Source organism: Serinus canaria, chromosome 4A (genome assembly GCF_022539315.1).
Source record: "Serinus canaria isolate serCan28SL12 chromosome 4A, serCan2020, whole genome shotgun sequence".
In the NCBI taxonomy this organism is placed as follows: Eukaryota; Metazoa; Chordata; class Aves; order Passeriformes; family Fringillidae; genus Serinus; species Serinus canaria.
In genome coordinates this window covers 9,883,188-9,902,931 of record NC_066318.1, presented here as the reverse complement: position 1 = coordinate 9,902,931, position 19,744 = coordinate 9,883,188, and the positions used below count along the sequence as shown (strand labels likewise).

The 19,744-nt window shown below is 38.6% G+C and overlaps 1 protein-coding gene across 1 annotated transcript in view; it reads left to right on the top strand.

The window, feature by feature from the left end:
• Window positions 1–19,744, top strand: part of TENM1 (teneurin transmembrane protein 1) — a 301,248-nt gene that overhangs the window by 151,482 nt on the left and 130,022 nt on the right. Inside the window, exons 5-6 of the mRNA XM_050974517.1 lie at window positions 6,995–7,233; window positions 17,092–17,244. Of these exons, the coding sequence (XP_050830474.1) occupies window positions 6,995–7,233; window positions 17,092–17,244 (392 nt within the window). The remainder of the gene's footprint in view (window positions 1–6,994; window positions 7,234–17,091; window positions 17,245–19,744) is intronic.

Here is a 19,744-nt window from a genome sequence, read left to right as displayed (position 1 = left end):
TATTATGACATTTCTCTTGTATTTTCTCATTTTCTACCTAATTAAACAATAAATCAACACATACAGAGGCTGACTATGTTAAAAAGAGACACACTGCAAGGGTTTTAAATTCATTCTGAGTCCCATGTGTTTTCACTGCACAGCAGAAAAGATCTGAAAATATTTGTCTTCTGAATTCCAAAAGATAAATTGAAGACTATCAATATGACCATGAACTGAAAATAAAAGTTGTAAATATGACCTTAAATTTAATAATGGGAGAAGGAAGCTGTCTTTTATGGAAATACAAATAGAACATTTGTCAGCTACAATGAAGTACAGCTCTCATGTCAGCAGCAATGGCACTTGAGGGTCCTGCCTTGAGTAGTTTGAGATGCAGTCACTAAGGACAGCAGGGCAGTTTAAATTGTTCATGCACTCCATTGTATTTTTTGTTTGTGAGAAGCTCTGGTGTGGGCTTCCCTGGAATAGTGGGATATATTTGTGTAAAGTTTTTTTATGTTTTTTTATACTAAGTGTAGTGACTTGGACAATCACGCTGCAGATACTCCTTGCTCATTATTTTCAATAATGTGATGGTATATAAAGTTATAACTAAATGTAAAGCTTGGCTGTGATTTTGTGGCCACCAATGAGCAAGCAGCCTTTTAGCTTTCTATGAAATAAGAGTTTCCTTTTACAAAACCAGAAATAGAATCTAAATTTTGAAAGGGAACAATAAATACAGGTCAATACAAAGGGTCTAGGTTGTGAGATGTGGTCAGAGACATGAAAACAATTCTACCTTTTCATTTCCAAAAGAAAATCAGATATGTATGTGTAATGTTACTATTTTCTGGCTAGCTATTTCTAGGTGAGCTGGTTTCAAAGACTAAATTGTATTTATGTAGTTAATGTGATACATCTCTTGTCAGGTAAATTTTGTCCTTTTTGTCACAGTAGCTGTAGAGCTTGGATTAGACCACATGCATGTGAGTGTAGGTACTTGGAAGCAGACTGAAATGCTGGGAACAAAAGTCAGAATATGCATGAATATTCACAGAAGGAAATTGATGACAAAGAGAACTGAGGGGCAGCTACTTCAGTTACTCATTCCTTTCTTTAAGTCATGCTTCCAACCTTAGAATATAGGCAATAAAATTACAATATTGGGATTTTTATCTTTCTTGAATCATGATTTCAAAGTACTCTGCAAATATTATTCTTGTAACTACTGGTTTTCATATTTTCCACAACATAATATTAACATTTCTTGAGGAATAAAAAATAGAGCTAGCCATGAGATTTTTCCTTCCTTACATCACAAATTTTTGTGTGCATTGGTTGTTTTACTCATCTGCTGTTTGAGTTGGAGTGCTATAGCAAATTTTAAGCCACAGAAAAGCACTTTTGAAGATTACTGAATTAATGTAGAGATATCACCATGCATCAGAGTAGTAAAGCCCATACTGGTATATGCAAGAGTAATTTATGTCCTCAGTGTGGTAATTTTTGTTTTATTTTTTTATTAAATAGCAAATTAAACCAGAAAGCAGTTGTATTTTGGATAACAGTTCCATTAAAGAAGCTGTTCTTGATTGATTTTGGCACCATCCTATATTTATATAATGATTATCCCAGATTTCTGCCAGACTTGGAAGTTTAGTCACCTGGTTAGCAGGCCTAGCTTACCTCCAGCAACAGCAGACAAGTGAGCCAGAATCACACATTGTTCAGAACTGGAGCAAAAAGAGAGGGACTCAGATTCCTTTTACATCCTTTCACATCCAGGGTCACACTGCTCAGTTTTCAGATGCCATGGAAAGAAAACATGAGTGAGTAAAGGGAAGCAATTCTAGGGGAAAGATTCAAAAAGCAAGTCCAGCTCAAAGAGGAAATTTTAACAAAGTGGTTCTATTCCCAAAGATTTGTCTGGAAATCATGGGAAAATACAATTATAAAATAAATTAGAGAAGTAGTTTTCATGGCAATTTTTGTTTTCACCCATGATCATTTTGTTCCCATAGTTCTTGTACACAAAAAGGTGAAGCAAAGGCTATAAAATTCTAGGTCAGTTCTGTCTATAATTATGAGTCATGTCTTATATTCAGATACAGTTTTCCTGGGCTGTTTTTCAAGATGAGGGTATAGTTGTATATCTTTGTGATCAAGTGAGTGGCTTGGTTTTTATATATAAATATAATAGTTGCCTTGCTTTTACACTGTATAGTTTGTTGAGAGCCATATGGGAGATTTATAAAAAAAAAATATTTTCTGATTATTATATAAGTTGAGAAGTGTCCTCTTCTTTCCCCTCCTGCTTTGAGTACAGAATGGAATGGATGGAAAACCAGGAGAAAGTGAATTTCTGCTTCTTGCTACTGTCACAGGAAATATTAAGTGACTTAAAAAGGGCTGGTACCAATGTCTTCTTTTCAGTGTTTGCCAAAGTAAATGGGAAACTGTATCAGTTCCAAATCCCTTTTGGCTACCATCTCTATATATTTTCTGGCTATGCCAAAAAACACAATCCTTTTTCTGGTTCATCTGCTATGCCTCTTAAAAATTTCCTTTGCACTTCTGTTGACATCTAAAGGAATTATTTCAATTAAATATCAGTATAGATATACAATTTCATACATTATATGCAGCTATAAAATGTAGTTGAATAGGAATGGATCAACTTAAATGATTGAAATGAAGTCTTCTTAGTTTTTTTATCACATAGATTTGCAGCAATTTTTAATGCTTTAGGTAACTACTTCTTGAATGTGAAACATATGCAGGTGCAAATATATTCCTACTTGGTTTATCCAGGAGAAATGCAGACTAATTTTTCAGCCAAGGTATAGCAAGGTTTGTGTTTCTAACTTAGCTGTTGGCTCCCTTTCAAGTCTGCTGTTGTTCTTCATTTTGTCTTCTTGCAAACTCATGATTTTTAATGGAAGTGGAAGGAAAGTGTGTTATAGGAACAAATGAAGGTCTGGGCCTACAGATGCTTGGCAGGGAGTTAATGCATAAAAAGTTACAGAAGTGCTACCAAGCCCTTGACAAAGTCGAGGGACATTTCTACAGTATCAGGATGTAAAAATATTTTCTCAGAATTTAATTATAGAATTCTGTGTGGGGTTAATCTGCTTTCTGGTAATAGTATTATGTTATTGCCACATGAATTCAGTTGGGATGTTGCTTCAAGCTTTTATAAGACTTTAATTGCTGTCCCAGATAAGGAGCCAAAAGTACACAAAGAAATATCCTGATGGAGAGGCGTGTAAAGAAATGAAGTTTTCTCTAACCTTCTCCTAGCTAGGAATTCATCATTTGTCTGAACTGTGTTCTCTTGGAGTTCTCTGCCATTCCTTGAGAGGTTAAACAAGAGCACTTGGGTGAGCTGCAGGGTTCTGCCACCAGCAGGACTGACAGCTCTGACTGCAGACCTTGTGCCAGCTGAGCTTCCCAGTGAGTCCCTTCCCCTTTGGTCAGTGGCAGGTGGAGCCATGGCTCACTTCCCTCCCCAGGCTGGGCTGGGCAGGGGGGCAGAGAGCTCCTGCAGCAAAGGAACCTCAGCAGGGCTTTGCTGCTCCCCTTGCTGCTGGGCAGGGCTTTGGTCCTGGTAGGATCTTTCTGCTTTGTTTGACTGCTCTTGAGAGGCTTCAGAGTTCAAAAGTCTTATATTTGTAGAGATGAACAGATGGATGACCAGCCAAACAGACATTGTGGTTACCTTGAAGAGGGAATGCTTTCCAGCTGCCTCTTCTATATGTGAAGTTATTTCTGAGCCTTTAGTATTTATTTATGTATTGGAGTTATCAGTGTAATCATATGAAGTGACTTTCATTTCACCAACAAATGCCTTACGGATTATGTCCTATATTTCATTTTTTTAAGAGAATATTATCATCTTCTTTATGGCTGTTTTTGATGTTTTTGTGAACATTTAGGTTTTCTCCACTTGGAAGGAGTGGTGTTATCAATCAGCCTTATAAATTCACTGATTTTTCTTGTGTTCTCAGTTTACAAAAAAAAAAAAACCACCACAGGCTTTAGCTTTTCTCTTAGATCAAATATTAAAGCACACATCAGGCTGCAGTCAAATCTAAACTTTTGAACTGCAGGTTTTATTATTTTGCTCTTTAGAAAGAGAGCCTGATTTTATAGAATTGATAGCAACAGTTTAGCATGTCCTGACTCCTTGGGGAACCGTGGTGTGCTCAGACAGATGAGGAGTCATCTGAGTTTATGAGAACATAGTCACAGTCTGGCTTTGGAAATTTGTCTTTGTGCCACCAGTGTTTTTCAAATTCTACAGAAATGTCTTTGGGTACTCAATATACACTCCCAAAAATTGAAGTTGTAAACAATTGGGTTTTTAAAACATTTTCTCAGCATTATTTCACTGGTAGCTCAGTTTCAGTGTACCATTGCTTCAGAATCTCAGTTTTATTACAAATCAGAGCAATGTAAATTCTCCTCTGTGTGAATGGACTCATCTGTCCAAAAGAGAGTGATCTGGATCCAGGTTCTGTGCACTCTGCTGCTAACAGAGAAGTGCCTCTGCACACTAACACTATATCATCAAGCCCTTGTTATAAATTCCTGTGCAAGAGTATGAAATTATTCCTGGCTATTGATTGCAGGTGTTAGAGCTGTAATAATAACAATTTTCTGTTCAGTATTTCCTTCCCTTTACCTCTGATGCCTTTGAGCTATGCACTGTAAAAAACAATCAATACTGCCAATATCAGATCTTTTTGCTGTAATTTCCAAAAAATTTAAATGATAAGTTATCAAATAAGTAGGTTTTTATCATTATGTCTTGAACAAGTAAAGCATGCAAAGAACAATTGACTTTTTATATTTGTAGTATTTGTATATATATATATATGTGTGTATGTGTATATGCATACATTCTTCTCATATGTATGTGCTTGTATCTAATAACAGGTCTTATTTTATGTGGTGATTCTGCTTCTATTTCCATGAGTATCAATAGGAATTTTGCCACGACATTTTTTCCTCCCAGAAGTCTAAGTGACTGTATCTTGTGCCATGCTGACTGAGAAAAACCTCTCATACTTGCAGAAGCTTTCATGTGTGACAGCAAATCATTGAATCCAAAATAACCAACTGTGCTCTCATGGCCTGATAGGAAGGAAGCAGGTTGATGTAGTCCTGTAAACAGTTATATTACTTCATTTGAATTTATTATTTTACTGTATATGAGTTTATAATTTTTGAAGTAAAATGAGGTAACATTACAATGTGGAGAGCAATGCCATCTTTCAAATGTGTGCATTTACAGCTGTGGAAGTCATTGGGAAGGAAAACTAGAAAGTATTGTCTGATGCACTGCCAGGGTGCTGTACTCAGTCAGAGTCAGATGTCCAGTTTTGTCTGAGTGCAGCTTGTTTGGATAATATTCATGAAGCAGAAGTAACTAATACTCAAATTTCATTCTTGGGGTTTAGTCATAAGACTCCTGATACACAAGCCCTGTAAACTACAAGGCAAGCTAACCTTTATTCTCATTTGCCTTCTTTTTTATGTAACTAAAGGGCCCTTTAAAAGATAAAACTGCTCTGTAATACCTTTTTATTTTCTATAATCTGGCATTTTGAAAACCGTAACCTTTCGTTTAAAATCTTATAATAGAAATACATAATACCATACTTATTACACCATTTTAGCAATTACCATTTCAGGAACATGTATTTACAATATTCTTAAAGTCAAATGTCACAGTATAACAATGTTTCATACTCTTGAGTGTTTGATCCTGCATGCATCCTGCTGTGTGTTCGTCAAAGAAATTCTCCCAGCATGGATTGGTTGCTCCATTTATGCATTCAGAACCTCATCTTGTGCCTTGCTGAAGGCATAAAGACCCATTTGTCATTGGGAAGATTCTGGACCATGTCACTTGCTTTCTCAGCTTGAGACAAAGGAGCACCAAGGTGCTCTAAACTCCTTTGGGTGCATGCTGTGGTATGAGTTTTAGAGGTGCACCTGTCAGAAAAGAGGGCACTGAAGAAGCTTGCTCCCTTTAGATAAAACAAAGGCAAGAAGGACCAAAGGAAGCTGGTCTTTCCAAAAGAATTTGTGGTTGTTATGGTCAGCCCTAAACTAGCCCTTTTTGCCACAATTTCTGAGCACACATCACAGTAATTTATTGTTTAACATTAAATAACCTTTCTTAAATTCCCTTGGAGAGCCCTTGCCAGTCCTGAAAAAGCATCCTTCCTCCTATAAAAAACTGCTCTATACTTCTGCACAGGGCCTGTTCTGCAAGGCACATTTTTGTACCTTATTTTTTGTGCTAATATAAGTCTTCACTGTTTTTCTTGAAGGCAATCAGTCCTGTGAATATGCTGAAATAGGTCTCCAAATGAATTCTTTCTTAGTATGTTTGAGAATCACCGCAGTAGGCAAAAGCATTTGAATAAAAACCACTCTCAAAATTGCTCAATTAAGAACAGTAAAGCAATTGTGCTCACCTATAGAGTAACTACAGTTCTTCAGAATGAATTATCCTTGTAAATCAGGTGACTGGTTACTTTTTTTTAAATTTCCTATATTCCATGGTAAAAAATAAATGCTCACAGTGGCACTGGCTTTAGCATTTTTGGGGTATTCCAGGTGAATCAACCAGTTAGGTGTGGATGGAGGGAATACTGCTGGCAGCAGGTCTCATGTCTCTGTCACACCTGTGTCAAGGCACATGGGCTGCTCACCTTGGAGGATCCCAGTACTCTAAACAACCTTCCCTCAGCATTACTCTGAAACACGGGGAAATTGCTTAGAATTTACTTATGGTGTGTTGTTTCACTAAAACATTGCTGGACATGTCGTGGTGTGGTTAAAAAACTTGCAGAGGGTATTCAAATACATATTTTCCTGTCTTGGATATTTTCTGTGGTTATATGCAGTATATACTATACAGTGCTAATATAGTTCCTTTTGCTTTTTTACATCACCAAGTGTTCTTACAACATCATTCTTTGTCTTCTCTTTGTAGGCATTTCCTGTTTAAACATGGATCTGGGTCTTCAGCTATCTTCAGCGCAGCCAGTCAGAACTATCCCTTAACATCCAATACTGTTTACTCTCCACCTCCTAGGCCTCTTCCTAGAAGTACCTTTTCCAGGCCTGCCTTCACTTTTAACAAACCTTACAGGTGTTGCAACTGGAAGTGCACAGCTCTGAGTGCCACTGCTATCACAGTGACCCTGGCACTGTTGCTCACCTATGTCATCGGTAAGCGCTGCTCCTTTCCTCTGCTGGGTCATTCTCTCACCTCCTCTGCTCTGTCATCTTGCTTGCTTTGCACTAATACAAATCATCTTTTACCAGGAATATTTGCCATTGGTGCTTTTTAAATCCTGGCAGACAAAACACTGGATTGGCTAAAGGTTGAACATAGAATTCTCATTAGCTTTCTGCTCTGTTAACCTTGATGCTGCCTAACAGAGAAAGAAAGATTATTTAAGATTACATGTTTATACTGGCAGAGGACTCCTGCTGATTTTAATTGCTGCAATATTTTCTTAAACGTTTGATTTCCATATTATGCCTTACAACATTGGTTCTCTTAAAGAATTATTTGGAAAGACTGGTAATGTTTAATTGTGTTTTGCCTTGCTACCCTTAGTTAATTTCTTCAGTCTCATCACCATTTAAATCTTACATGATTTTCCTCCTAATTGTTATATCATTTGCTAGAATGACAACTAGCTCTGAAATAATTTTATACCGTGTTGTCTAAGATAGATTTTGTTATCCCTTTATTGAATTTATGTTTTAAAAATGGGTTACATAGTAGCAACTTTGCCATTTTGTTAGTAAAATACATTGGACAGATTTCTCAGAGTAGCTAGAAAGGGCTTCCTCAGGTTTGGGGTTTATTTGGTTTGGTTTGGGTTTTTTTTTTTTTTTTGAGGACAGGTGTATTAGAGGTTGCTTGAAGTCAATATGGTTGCCAGCATACATAGGAGAGCAATTTTCTGGTTTCCTACATAACATTTAACTTGAACTTTAATTATTGCGTTGGGTTTTCAATCTGAATTGAAAATATTAAAGAACATTCTGTGTGTAGAATTTAAGAATGTGACTGTGCCTTCTGTAAACAAAGGGAAATCTAATTTGTTTTTGCTATCTCACACACTCTTAGACTGTTGTTTTACATGGCAGCTCACAGGTGGCAGGAGCCAGAGTATTCCTGATACCCTGTAGCTTGAATGGGAATAATTCCAGGTTTGCCTGAAAGAGTGCACTTTATACTTGGTAAAACTTGACAGAAATACAAGTACAGATACCTCCAAACTGATAAATGGCCACTGATTTTCTATACTCTCTGAATAACTGTACCTATAGTGAAAATTATTAAAATTTCAATAATTTCTTGTTTCCCACTGAGGCTTTCTTTGGTCCCATAGTGACAAAGTTCTGGTGATTGTCAGCAAGATGCTCATCAGGAGGGATTTTTTCCTAGCATCCTCACCTAATGCATATGGGAAAGCAGATTTGAGCATTTCTGGTGCATGATGATTTGAAAGCACCTGAGGATCTTGTAAGCTCCATTAATTGCAGATTTACATAACAGCTGGTGAGCATATGCCCTCGGTTAGGACAGGCTGTATCATTTCTGCAGCCTCATCTGTTTGCTGCACATTTTATCCCACCCACACCATTTAGATTTTATCTGGATTGAAGCACTGCCGCTTTCATCCCTGTTTAGATTTCAAGTCTGCCACTGAAATTTCTGTAACTTTCTAGGGATACTCTGCTGTATGTCATCAGCCTGAGAAGGCTGGAAGCACTCCTTGTCACCATGAATTAAAGAGCTCTGTGGGACTCTCCTCTAGAGGTGTCTGTTTGTCATATCTTGGTAACACAAGGGTGTAGCATCTTTTCTTTAGTTAGGCAGAAGCAGGTAAAATGGAGATTTTGTTGCATTTTATAAATTATTACCATTTCTATTTATGTTTTCTATGGAAAAAATATAAATGTTTGAACCAGGAGTTCTAATTCAGAAAAATTTTCAGGATGCCATTATTTGCTCTTGTTTTTCCCAGGAATGTTTGAGCTGCAGGTAGTCTTGCTTAGCTTATTCCAAGCGAATATTCCCTCTGCCCATCTCTGGTTGGTTAAATATTTAAGTTTATGGTCTCTTGTTATGACTCAGATACCTTAGTTCTTTCCCTTTTGCTGGGTTTGAATCATAGCATATAAACTGCTTCCAGAGTTCACTGGCTCTGTAGGTTTGCATATTTGCATATCTTTTCACATCAAAAATTTAAATGTGCATGTTTTAAATGAGTAGTTGAATTCAAGAACTCAGACTGTATGCAACACTGAAGTTAAAATTCACTCCCCCAAGAGTTTTCTCTTTGCTCACCATGATTCTGATCCCTCACTCCACCAGGTTTTCTTCAAGTCAGAGGAAGTTGTGTCTCAGCAATCACAACAGACATGGGCCGACATTGTAAAACAAAACTCATTTTAATTTCAGGACCAGACTTAACCTGTGATCAGCTCAGCAGTTGTTATTGGAAAAATAAAATAAGGGAGACTTCTAAAAGGCAAAATTGTTTTCATCGTTGTATTTTTTGGCATAGCCTGCATTAACTTACCATGAACTATAATTTCAGGCCAAATGAGTGTTGATCAAAATTTAACATTTTTTTCTTCTCCTTATCTAAGAACTTAAATGTTCTTTTTCAAGTATTTTTCATTGCCATTTAGTGCTTAAGTTACGCATTACTTTTAAAACAACGCCCAAATCTCTGAAGTCAGAACATCTCCAAAGTCTTAGAGACATGAATCTTATTCCACATCAGAATTTACAGGTGACTCTTACATTTGTAATGAACTGAGGCCTGTGCCAGAGTGCTTAAAGCTGTGATTTCTTTTCAACCAAAAGGTAAACTAGCAAAATTATTTTGTTATTTTATTTTTCATCCTTTCCCTCTTATCAGTGAGACTCCGTAGCAAAGCTTTTACATAAGAACATGTAATTCTTCTGTGTTTTCTCTCCTTTGAACTACTACTCAGTTAAAAAAACTACTGTTTCTCCATTAATCCTCTTTTGGCCTGTAATGGCTGTGTTTAGTATTTGGCCTTTCTGAAATAAATTTGACTATTATATGGACTGAAAGGAAATTATCGAACACTGTTGATGGTTGTGTAACAGCAGATTTATTGAAAATGTTCAGTTTATCAAGAAAAACACATATTTTCACTTCAACAGGAGTAATCTCTGTGAATAGGTTCTAAAGTCATAATAGTTACTCCAAAAAAACCTTATTTCATAAAGTGCATGTTTGGTCTTCAGACTGTTGGAGATGTAATTGTAAATGTGTTGAATTACTTTCTATGGAAAAAGTCCTACATATTTTTATTTTTCATTTTTCTGTTTTCCTATGAGTTGAGAAATGTAAATCACATAAATCTGGGGCAAGGTTGTTCACTTTGCCCACAGGTGGGCAGTGAGGCAGGTGAGCAGTTGGGACACACCTCAGAGAGGTGATGTTGGTGCCTCTCACCAATGCCTGGGGGCTGCAGCAGCTCCACCAGCAGTTCCTGCTCTGCCTGAGAGTCTTGCCAAAAAATCAAAGGCAAATACAGAGGGTAGAATAAGAAATACAGAATTTCTTTTGTTTTTTTGCAACACCAAGTCATTTCCTTTAAGCCCAATAGAATGGGTGCTGTGGCTGCTCATTTAGTAGTTATTTTTAGCCCATTAGTGAGTAGGATTTTTCTTCCATGATACTTTACCATTTTGTCAGCAGCTGATTTTGGACTTGCAAATCACTGGTCCTATTGATCAAAGGTGCAGGGCTCCTACTGTTCCTATTGATTTCAGCAGGTGATGCAAATGTTCAGTGCCTCTGAAAATTGCATCTCATGTTCTTGGATTTAACCATCCCTGACTGTGAAATGACTATTTTATATACAAATGAATTCTCAGGTATGAGTATGAAGTCGTCCCTATCCTTCATGATATTATCACTATTTATGAGTAGGAACTGGAGGTGGGTCTTAAATTATATTCACATGAAGGGTAAGGAAATTAAAGCCTCTCTGCTGCCTGACACTGTGACCTGTCATTTCTCACTCCATGTACAAGCCAGAGGAGTGATGGTTTCAACATTGGGAAAGGCCAGACCAAATTTTAAGGACAAATGTATCTCAGTGCATAGATTTATAACATTGGTTGCATCTCTTTAGACAATGTTTAACAGTAGAAAAAAAGGAATTATGCAGAGAGGGATGAAGGGGGGAATATACTGCTGTACACTGAAGAATATAATGGTCTAGCAACCAGTGCTAGGCATTTCAGGGTTATGCAAATGTTGAGATACAGATGCATAACCCTGAAATGCCATTGAACTCCTCACTGGGGGAACTCTCACTGAGCCAGATTCATCAGGGTCTCTCAGCTGGGAATTGTGGTAGTGTCTGCTCTCCTGGGTTACTGAGGAGCTTGATACTGTCACAAATCTCTAAGCATTCAGAAACATTTACTATCGCCCAAGACTAGGTTTTGTTTGTTCCTAAGTATAAAATATGACTCGGTAATGAAAAATGAAACCAACATTTCACCTCCTCCTCTAGGAGGATTGCTGGACAGGGGGGTATATTTGTATTTTCAGGTATAAAAATATATTAGGTATAAAGATAAGACTTCTTGAGAAAGAGGAGAGTGCTGAGAGTTAAGATGGCTTTAACAAACATGTGGAAGAAGTCCTTATTTCATTAAATGCCATACATAATCAAAACAATTTAGCACTTTATTATGGATTTTAAAAAATAATCTGAAGACTGAATCAAATATTTAAAGTCTCAAATTATTAAATCTGTTTAGAGCAGAATGAAATAGTATTTTATTTGTAAAATGAGCTCACAGAAAATCACCTCTTCTAAAGGTCATGATCAAAACTTAGATTCTGGCTCTTGTGTCCAGGTAGTTTTCTCATTAATTCACCTTTACTGGAACTGAGACACTGATGCATCTGTGGCCTTATGCCAAAGTGAAATCCAGTTTTATAAACAGGACCTGCTAGCAGTTACAGAAACAAATAATTTTCTGGCACTTAGAGCAGGTGCAGAAGGAGTAGTCAGCTGCTGATATACATTCTAGAACAGCTCTTCTGAAGTCTGGGCTTCAGGGGGATGATCTACTGAGATTCTGTAAAAAAGCAGAGAAAGCTAAACAGAGGCCTTTAGTTGAGGTCAGCAATTTGGAGGGGCTTCACATTTGCAGGATTTTTTGTCCTTTGAAGTTCATCTTGCAGGTAGTAAGTACTTATTGCACAGGACTTTTTTGATGTCTCCTCACTACTGAGTGTCTCTTTTGCACTGGAGCCAAGGCTCTTATTCACATTCTGCCAAACATGTAGCACCGGAGTTGACAAGCTGTGCTTACACAGAAGGTAGATAAGAATAAATTAAATTAGATCATTGGCTTCCTAGCAGATGGCAGGTTAATCCAGTTTACAAAGTGAGTTCTGAAAAAATTGCTTGTATTTTTATGGATATTTACCTGAGCATGCAGTAGAATTGTGGGGACTGAAGTAGTCAGTCTGGAACTGTCAGGGTTTTTTTGTTTAAATGTTGAACAAAATAAGTGATCTGGTCAGTTACTTCAGAGCTAAAGACCCAAGCTTTTGTTCTGAGCATGGCCCTACTGGTTGCAGTTACAGCAGTAATGTGAAGCAACAGAAACCTGCCTCTGAGTGGGGAAAATCCTTTAGGCAGCATAAAGTTACACTCACTTTTCATCTCTTTACTGAGAGATTCCATGAAAGAAATTTATTGAAAGGTTAGATGATGTAGGCCTTTAATATTTCTTTTTCTGCAAGAGATCTGTTTTATACCTAATAATTATCTTTTTGCCTAAGAAGCATAGTAATTTAGCTAAGAAAAGCTCTGTACTATGACTAGGATCTTCTGTGCTTGAGGGAGAGAGGTCATTTAAAATTCCCCTGCACAGCTCCACTGTGTGGCCTGGCCAGGGCAGCATGGCTGAGGAAAAAATTTAGATTCATCATAATCCTGTGGCATCCTCCAGTCTCTTCAAATCCACTGACCACAGACTCCTCCAAATTTAGCTTTTGCCATAACATTCATAGTGCCTGTTAAAAAAAAAAAAAATCTGCATCAACTTTTGTGTTAGAATTTTATCAGAAACTTTGAATTAAAAAAGGCTATCTAATAAAATATAAATGAAATACAGCTATGATTGTATCCATCATGTAAGCCCTATCTCCCCACATTATGTAAAGAGGATCAAATTTTGCCTTCAGATTAATTTTGCCTCCAGATCACCTCAGTGACAGCAATGTACAACTCTGGGCATGGCAACGTGCAGCTCATAGATTGCACAGAGCAAAGTAATCATGTAATTATTTACAGGGGATTATACTGGATGTTCAAGCAAGCCAAGAAAGAATATTTTTTCAGATGAGTGCAGTTCCTCCCAGCAGGGAGAATATTGCACTCAGCTGTCAGAGGAGAGGTTTGGTTAGGCCAGCTGATGGAAGTTAGGGTCTGATGCTCCTGCTGACTCACCACAGCCCCTCCTAACAGGAGTGTGAATTTTGCAATCATGCCAGCTAACAAGCTGTTTCATCTCCATTTGCCTCCTGGCCCTGGGTATTGCCTGGAACTGTAGCAGCTCAGCAGTGACTTTACACACCTAAAGTGTTTTAGGTGCTGCAAAGTACAGGGTATGTGATTGCAGAAATTTTTTGGAATGCCAGATAGGGAGAGCCAGGGTAGCTTTTGCTTCTTCTGTAATGTAAGTGTGGTCATCAAACTTCAAGGGCTGTTCTGTGTGAAGCTGAACTGCATCATCTAAGGCATCCTTAGCCCTAATGGTGGGTTTCACCCTCTTAGTCAGTCCTCAAGGGTGTTGCAGTCAAGGTCTTCAGAAGGTTGAGCTTGGAGGAAAGGGCAGAGACATTGATCAGAAAGTGAATTCCCTCCTTCTTACCCAGCCCAGTACTAAGTTAGACAGAGTAATGGTATCATCTCCTATTTGTTTTGTGGAATAGGAGCTTACACCTGGGCATTACACCTGGGAAATACAGCTGAGAACCTTGCAAATGGATTTATGCTGGGGAAGTGACATTGTGGCCCACACTTGAATTGCACAGCATTTTCTGTGCCCCTTTTGTAAAAGCCAGAAATCCACTAGAAAAAAATCAAAGGGCAAATAACTCAAAAGAGAAGTTCTTTTGAGCTTTTTAATGAAATTCTGTACATGCCTACTTATTTCTAAAGAGATTTGAGAGATGGAGATTTGAAAGTTTTCTGTAATCTTATTTGGTGAAATAACTGTGTATTTAAAACATGCTGTACATATGCTGTAGGAAAAAAGCTCCATAGGAATTTTGTATACCCTGGGTAAAAGAAAAGTATCACAGAAATTAAGAGGTTAGGGAGGGCTCTGTGTCTGCTAAATAAATGTCTATAGTTAATTTCTGAAAAAAGTATCTCTAGGAATCAATGCCTTCACTGGTGTTTGTGGTCTGGTTAGTCCCAGAGTGTCACCTGGATCTGAAGGTAGCTCCTCAATAGCTACAATTAATGTAATTAAAATTGGAAGGGTTTTAGTATTGCAAGGTAACTGGGTTTCTGCAGTGTTAGAAGTCATTCAGATCAGTTCACACAGATCCTATTTTCACAGCCCTGTGCTTTGCTGTACCACCCTCAGTTGTGTAGCCCAGTCCAGTGCCCCGTGTCAGCTCCCGGGGATGAGCCATCCCAGCTGGCAGAGCCCATCCTCTCTGCCACGCACTTGGTGTTTCCAAGGAGGAAGCTGACTGTCAAATGGAGATACAGATCATTTTGCAGCTTGCCAAGCTTTGGCACAAGCTATAAAAACAACAGCACTTCCCCAGCCTGAGGGAAGACAAAGCCAGTAAAGGACTGGAATCGTTGAGTGGATGATAATGTGAGCAGAGTGTGTGATGTGGCCAAGGCATGCACCAAGGAAAAGGTGCAGCACGTGTTCAGCCCTGGCTTTGTGACCTACCCTCTGCAGCATGTGCAAATGCTGTCCTAGGAATTGAATGACAACAACAATGGGAATAGTGTAAGAAAGAAACAATATCATATTCAGGATTCCATAACCACTAAAAGCTTATTATTGATGTGGGCAGTTGTGATTTGCTTCCAGTGATCTGTTTCAAGTGCTTATGTAATTATTTACATTAGTGTAAATGAAATGTGCATTCATTAGCTATCAGTCTCACTGAACTGTTCCCTTTTGTTGTTAATAACTCTTTAAATAATAATAACGTCCAGAAGCTCAAGCCAGGAGCAAGAGCACTTACTCTAGAGATGTCAAGGCTGCTTTTTGTTGTACATGGCAGTGATCTGTCTCACATTAAGAATCTCCAAACTCAGACCTAAACTGTGTGATCTGACTGCAAGACCCTATTCAAAGTATTACCATGGTCCCTTGGTGATTTCAAGACCATAGAATAATAAGCAATCCAGGCTTGAGATCTCACCACTGACACCAGCAAGCTTAGAAGTACACTTCTAATACTTCTTCTGGGGGGTGGGTATGTGCTGCCCAGTCTCCAGAGTCCAGATCTGATGGTGAGTCAGTGGTTTGAGATGCAGTAAATTTCTCTCAAATACTGTCACCTCACTAATTCAGTAGTAATGCTCTCATTTGCTTGATTTGGATCACGTGTCTGTAGTTGGGTGATCCTGGAGTGCACACATCTGGAATTAACTACTGTAGTCTGGCAGCTTTGCATTCTTGTGGTAGTGCTCCCAAGCCCTTGACAGGAATCCATTCAAGGCTTGGGATTTTGTTGAATTTTTAGAATTTAACTTTTCAGTGTGCAAGGGAGACCTGTGACCAAACGCATGGGGAATGAACTCCAAGTTTTCTGGTTGTATTGAGATATTTTCCTTGAAGTGTGTACAAGTGCAGAATAAAACCATGTACTTTCTTAATGCAAGACCTATTCTAGATCACACTTATTTCTCCTGGGAGTCTCTGAGGTTCCTACATGGTTCAGGAAGAGGAAATATATTGCCTTTTAGGCTCCCACTGTGGGCAGATCCTGCTCAGTGCAAATTGCTGCATGTGGCTAAAGAGCTGCTGCTCAGGCTTTGCTCTTCATGTGACAATTTCAGCTCCTCGGTGGGGATCATGCTCAATCCATATTTTAATGGGTCATCAGTCCTCCCTGCTGAGCTGCTTCAATGCTAAGGCAACCTCTTCCTTGGAATAATTTGCCCTTCTCACTAAGACCCAAGTAATTGTCTAGACTAACTGCAGTACTGTCATGTTATACTAAAATAAGATCCTCTGTTGCTGTTTTTCTCCAACCATCCTTCAGGGCCTCAGATCAAAAAGAAAGAAGGGAAAGCAGAAAACATGAATGGCTCTGCAGGCAGAGTAGAGTAGGCAGCCCCTGCATACGGCAATAAAGATATTTTATAACTTCTCAAAAGGATTATTTAGTCATTTTCCTTGTACATATATATAAATAACAACTATATTTCTGTTAATTTGTGTTGTTAAATAATTGCATATATTTTAGATGTAGAGCCAGCTTTTTATCTGCAGTGCAGTTCTAGAGTAAGTCTGGTTAAGTAAGTAACCAGTAAGTAAGAGTAAGTTTTTGGTAATGTTTAACCTAAGAGAAAGGGTTTCAGAGTGCAGTGGGCACAGTTTCACTTCAAACTGGATTGGAAATGTGAGATGTCATTGTTTTTGTCAACAAAATCTGAGATCTTTAACAGTCAAAAGCTGAGGGACAACACTGATATAGCATTAGAATCTATCACACAACATTGAATTTATTCAACTGTTATCCTTTTAAGTGCAAGTAATTCCATTAATTGCTGCAGAAATTCATCACCCTGACCTGGCTGAGCTCCAGAAGAAAGTGTGGAAACTAATTAAACATTGAGTTTTAAGGTAAAATGGTAAATTGCTCATTAGCCCCCTTGAAATTCTGATTTATTAGTAACAGAATAAAGTAATACTTGACTTTGCAGAAACTGGGTCATAGCATTCTTTCGTAGTCTCACTGAAGGTGCTGTAGTTTAGACACCAATTAATTGGTCTTCATTTTTTTGCAGCAGTACACTTGTTTGGTTTAACCTGGCAGCTACAGCCTGTGGAAGGGCAGCTCTATGAAAATGGAGTTAGCAAAGGAAATAAAGGAACAGAATCCATGGATACTACTTACTCACCCATCGGAGGAAAAGCTTCAGATAAAACGGAAAAAAAAGGTATGTGTAAATGAGAAGGAGGCAGATGGTGAGTAGTTAAACATTACTGCTCTTCAGGTCCTGTATTTTCTACATTTTTACAGTATTCTGAGTTCAGGTTCTATCTTCTTTAGTATAATTTTAAAGCAGGTGTGAAAAGCCCATAACCAGATAGGTTCCTTTAGCAGAACTCTCGCTGAAGTTATCACCCAGCCCAGTAGAAAAGGAAGGTTCAGTAGCACAGCGAGGGAAGAGATGAGAGTGTTTGGATTCTGTCTTAGGACAAGGAGGGAGGGACCATATTTGCCTCGTTCCCTCTTGTGCAGAGGGCTTGGCACTGTGTCTGTCTTGCAGACCAAAGTCAGTCCCAGGCAAAGGGAACCTCTTTGTATTGACAGGTCAGAATGTGCAGAGGAGTAGAAATCGTAATGCTTTTGAAGGCAGCCAGTTCTTGAAGGTGTAAGCTAAAGTTCAGTGTCCTGTCACGTCCCAGCTGAGCCAGTCCCAGTGAATCAGCTCCCAGCAATCTCCCACAGACAGCTTCACAAAATGCCTGAGCCAGTGTGGCAGCCCCCTGCTGCCAGGGGCACAGCCCTGCTCTGCCCTCCCACCTCCCTCTGCAGCTCGCTGTGTCCCTGTGCCCACTGCAGGGATTGTCACCTGCACAACCCAAATCAGTCCTTCATGGCAGCAGAAAATGGCTTTGTTAAAGAGCACAAATCATCTTCTGCCAAGGAAGTGGCTGATCCAGACCTCTTGAAGTGCCTGAGCCAGGATAGGAAAGGAGTGGGCCGTGCAGCCAGGGTGTGAAACAGACAGAAGGATCTGTCTGAGATGTGCAGTTCCTTCCTCTTAAGTCCTGTTATTTGATGTTTTTGTTGTTTGATCACCTGCTCCAGTACTAGTCACATGCTCTGGCCCGTGCTACCCATCAGCCATCATGACAATGCTTTCTGACCATAAAAAGCAAATGGCCTTCCCATTTCTTTTTATGGTGCACAGAAAGGTGGATAAAGCAGATCAGATCAAAGTGAAAGGGACTGGAATATGAAACTAATCTTTCCAGTTGTTAGGAGAAAAGTAAAATTGTACTGGTAGCTCTGCAGTGATAGGAGACTTACAGAGCTTTCAAATTTTAGAGCAGAGCAGGGATCTGATTTTGTGTGTTCTGGCTAAGATACATGGCTGAAAATAGGCAACAAAGTGGAACATTGTTGTACCAGTCCCTCCAGGAGGAAGATTGCAGCACACATCAATAATCTTGCAAATCAGTGTGGCACAACTGGATAGAGATCAAATTAGAGAAATGAACAGTAGAAATACATGTAAGGGGACAATGATGTTGTTTTCCATTATTTCATCCCTTAGAATGGATTTGTAATGAGTTGTAGAAAATGTTTTATACACTTTTGTATTTTTGTCTTGGTGCACCATGGAAAATATCTCAAAATAGTTCTCCTCAACTGCATTAAATCATTTTGTCAATGTATTACAGATTTAATAAAAGCTTTTCCAATGCACTTGGCTTCCAAAGAAGGATGTGTAGAAAAACATCAAAAACATCAGAAATCTTCGAAGTTAGATGGTTGGAATAGAGAAAAGAATATGCAAGTCAATAAAGACTCAGTGTAGTAGGTGAAAATGCAAACCACCTGCCTTGCCCCTGGGAATCCCAGTTTTTAGTGCAGCTGCACAACTCGCCCACAGCACTAAAGAACAGAGTCCTGTGATAGCACAGCCATTTCACCCAGGGCTTACCCAGCAGTTTCAGGGTCAGTCAGGAATAGATCTGCACTCCCCTTTCACATTTTGGGGGTAACATGTAATCCAGAGTTGAAGATAGCAAGGAGTAGACCCTTACAAGAAAAATCACATGGAATTAGTACATGCATAGTGTTACTCTGGCTAGTCTTTGCTCATTTTCTTTCTCTCCATCACTTTTAAAATATATCAGTAATTTTATTCCCAGTCCTCCAAATTCTCCATCTAGAAGTGATGAAAAGGAGGAGTTGGAAACAGGCAACTCCTTTCCCTACAGCAGGATACCACAGAAAGTTGATGCTTTGCCTGTAAAGTTGAAGCCTCTGATGTAATTTCACAGGAATAAATAGCTTCTGTCAGATACTGGTGACCTCACATTTTCCCAGCTCAATGCAGCAGCACAGAATGCTTTTCCAGACTTTGAAAGGATATATTTTAAACTAATCTTTTAATGAAAATCAAGTTTTTAAACCAGGAAGTCAGATTTCTTCAAGAAGTCGCCTTATAACATGCTGACCTACAGCTATGAGTTAACATTTTAATATGTAGTAATGTGATTAAAAAGTCAGATATCCTATTGATGCTGGTATTTATCAGGGGAGTACAAGGAAATTGATTGTTTCAGGATCAGTAGTAATAAGCATATGGGTATATTCTTGTGGAGGTAATTGGCGCCACACTGTTCAGAGTTTTTCTTTCTAGAAGCCAAGAGAAAGCTGTGATGAGGAATCCATCTTCTGTTTTAGACTTCTGAGGAAAC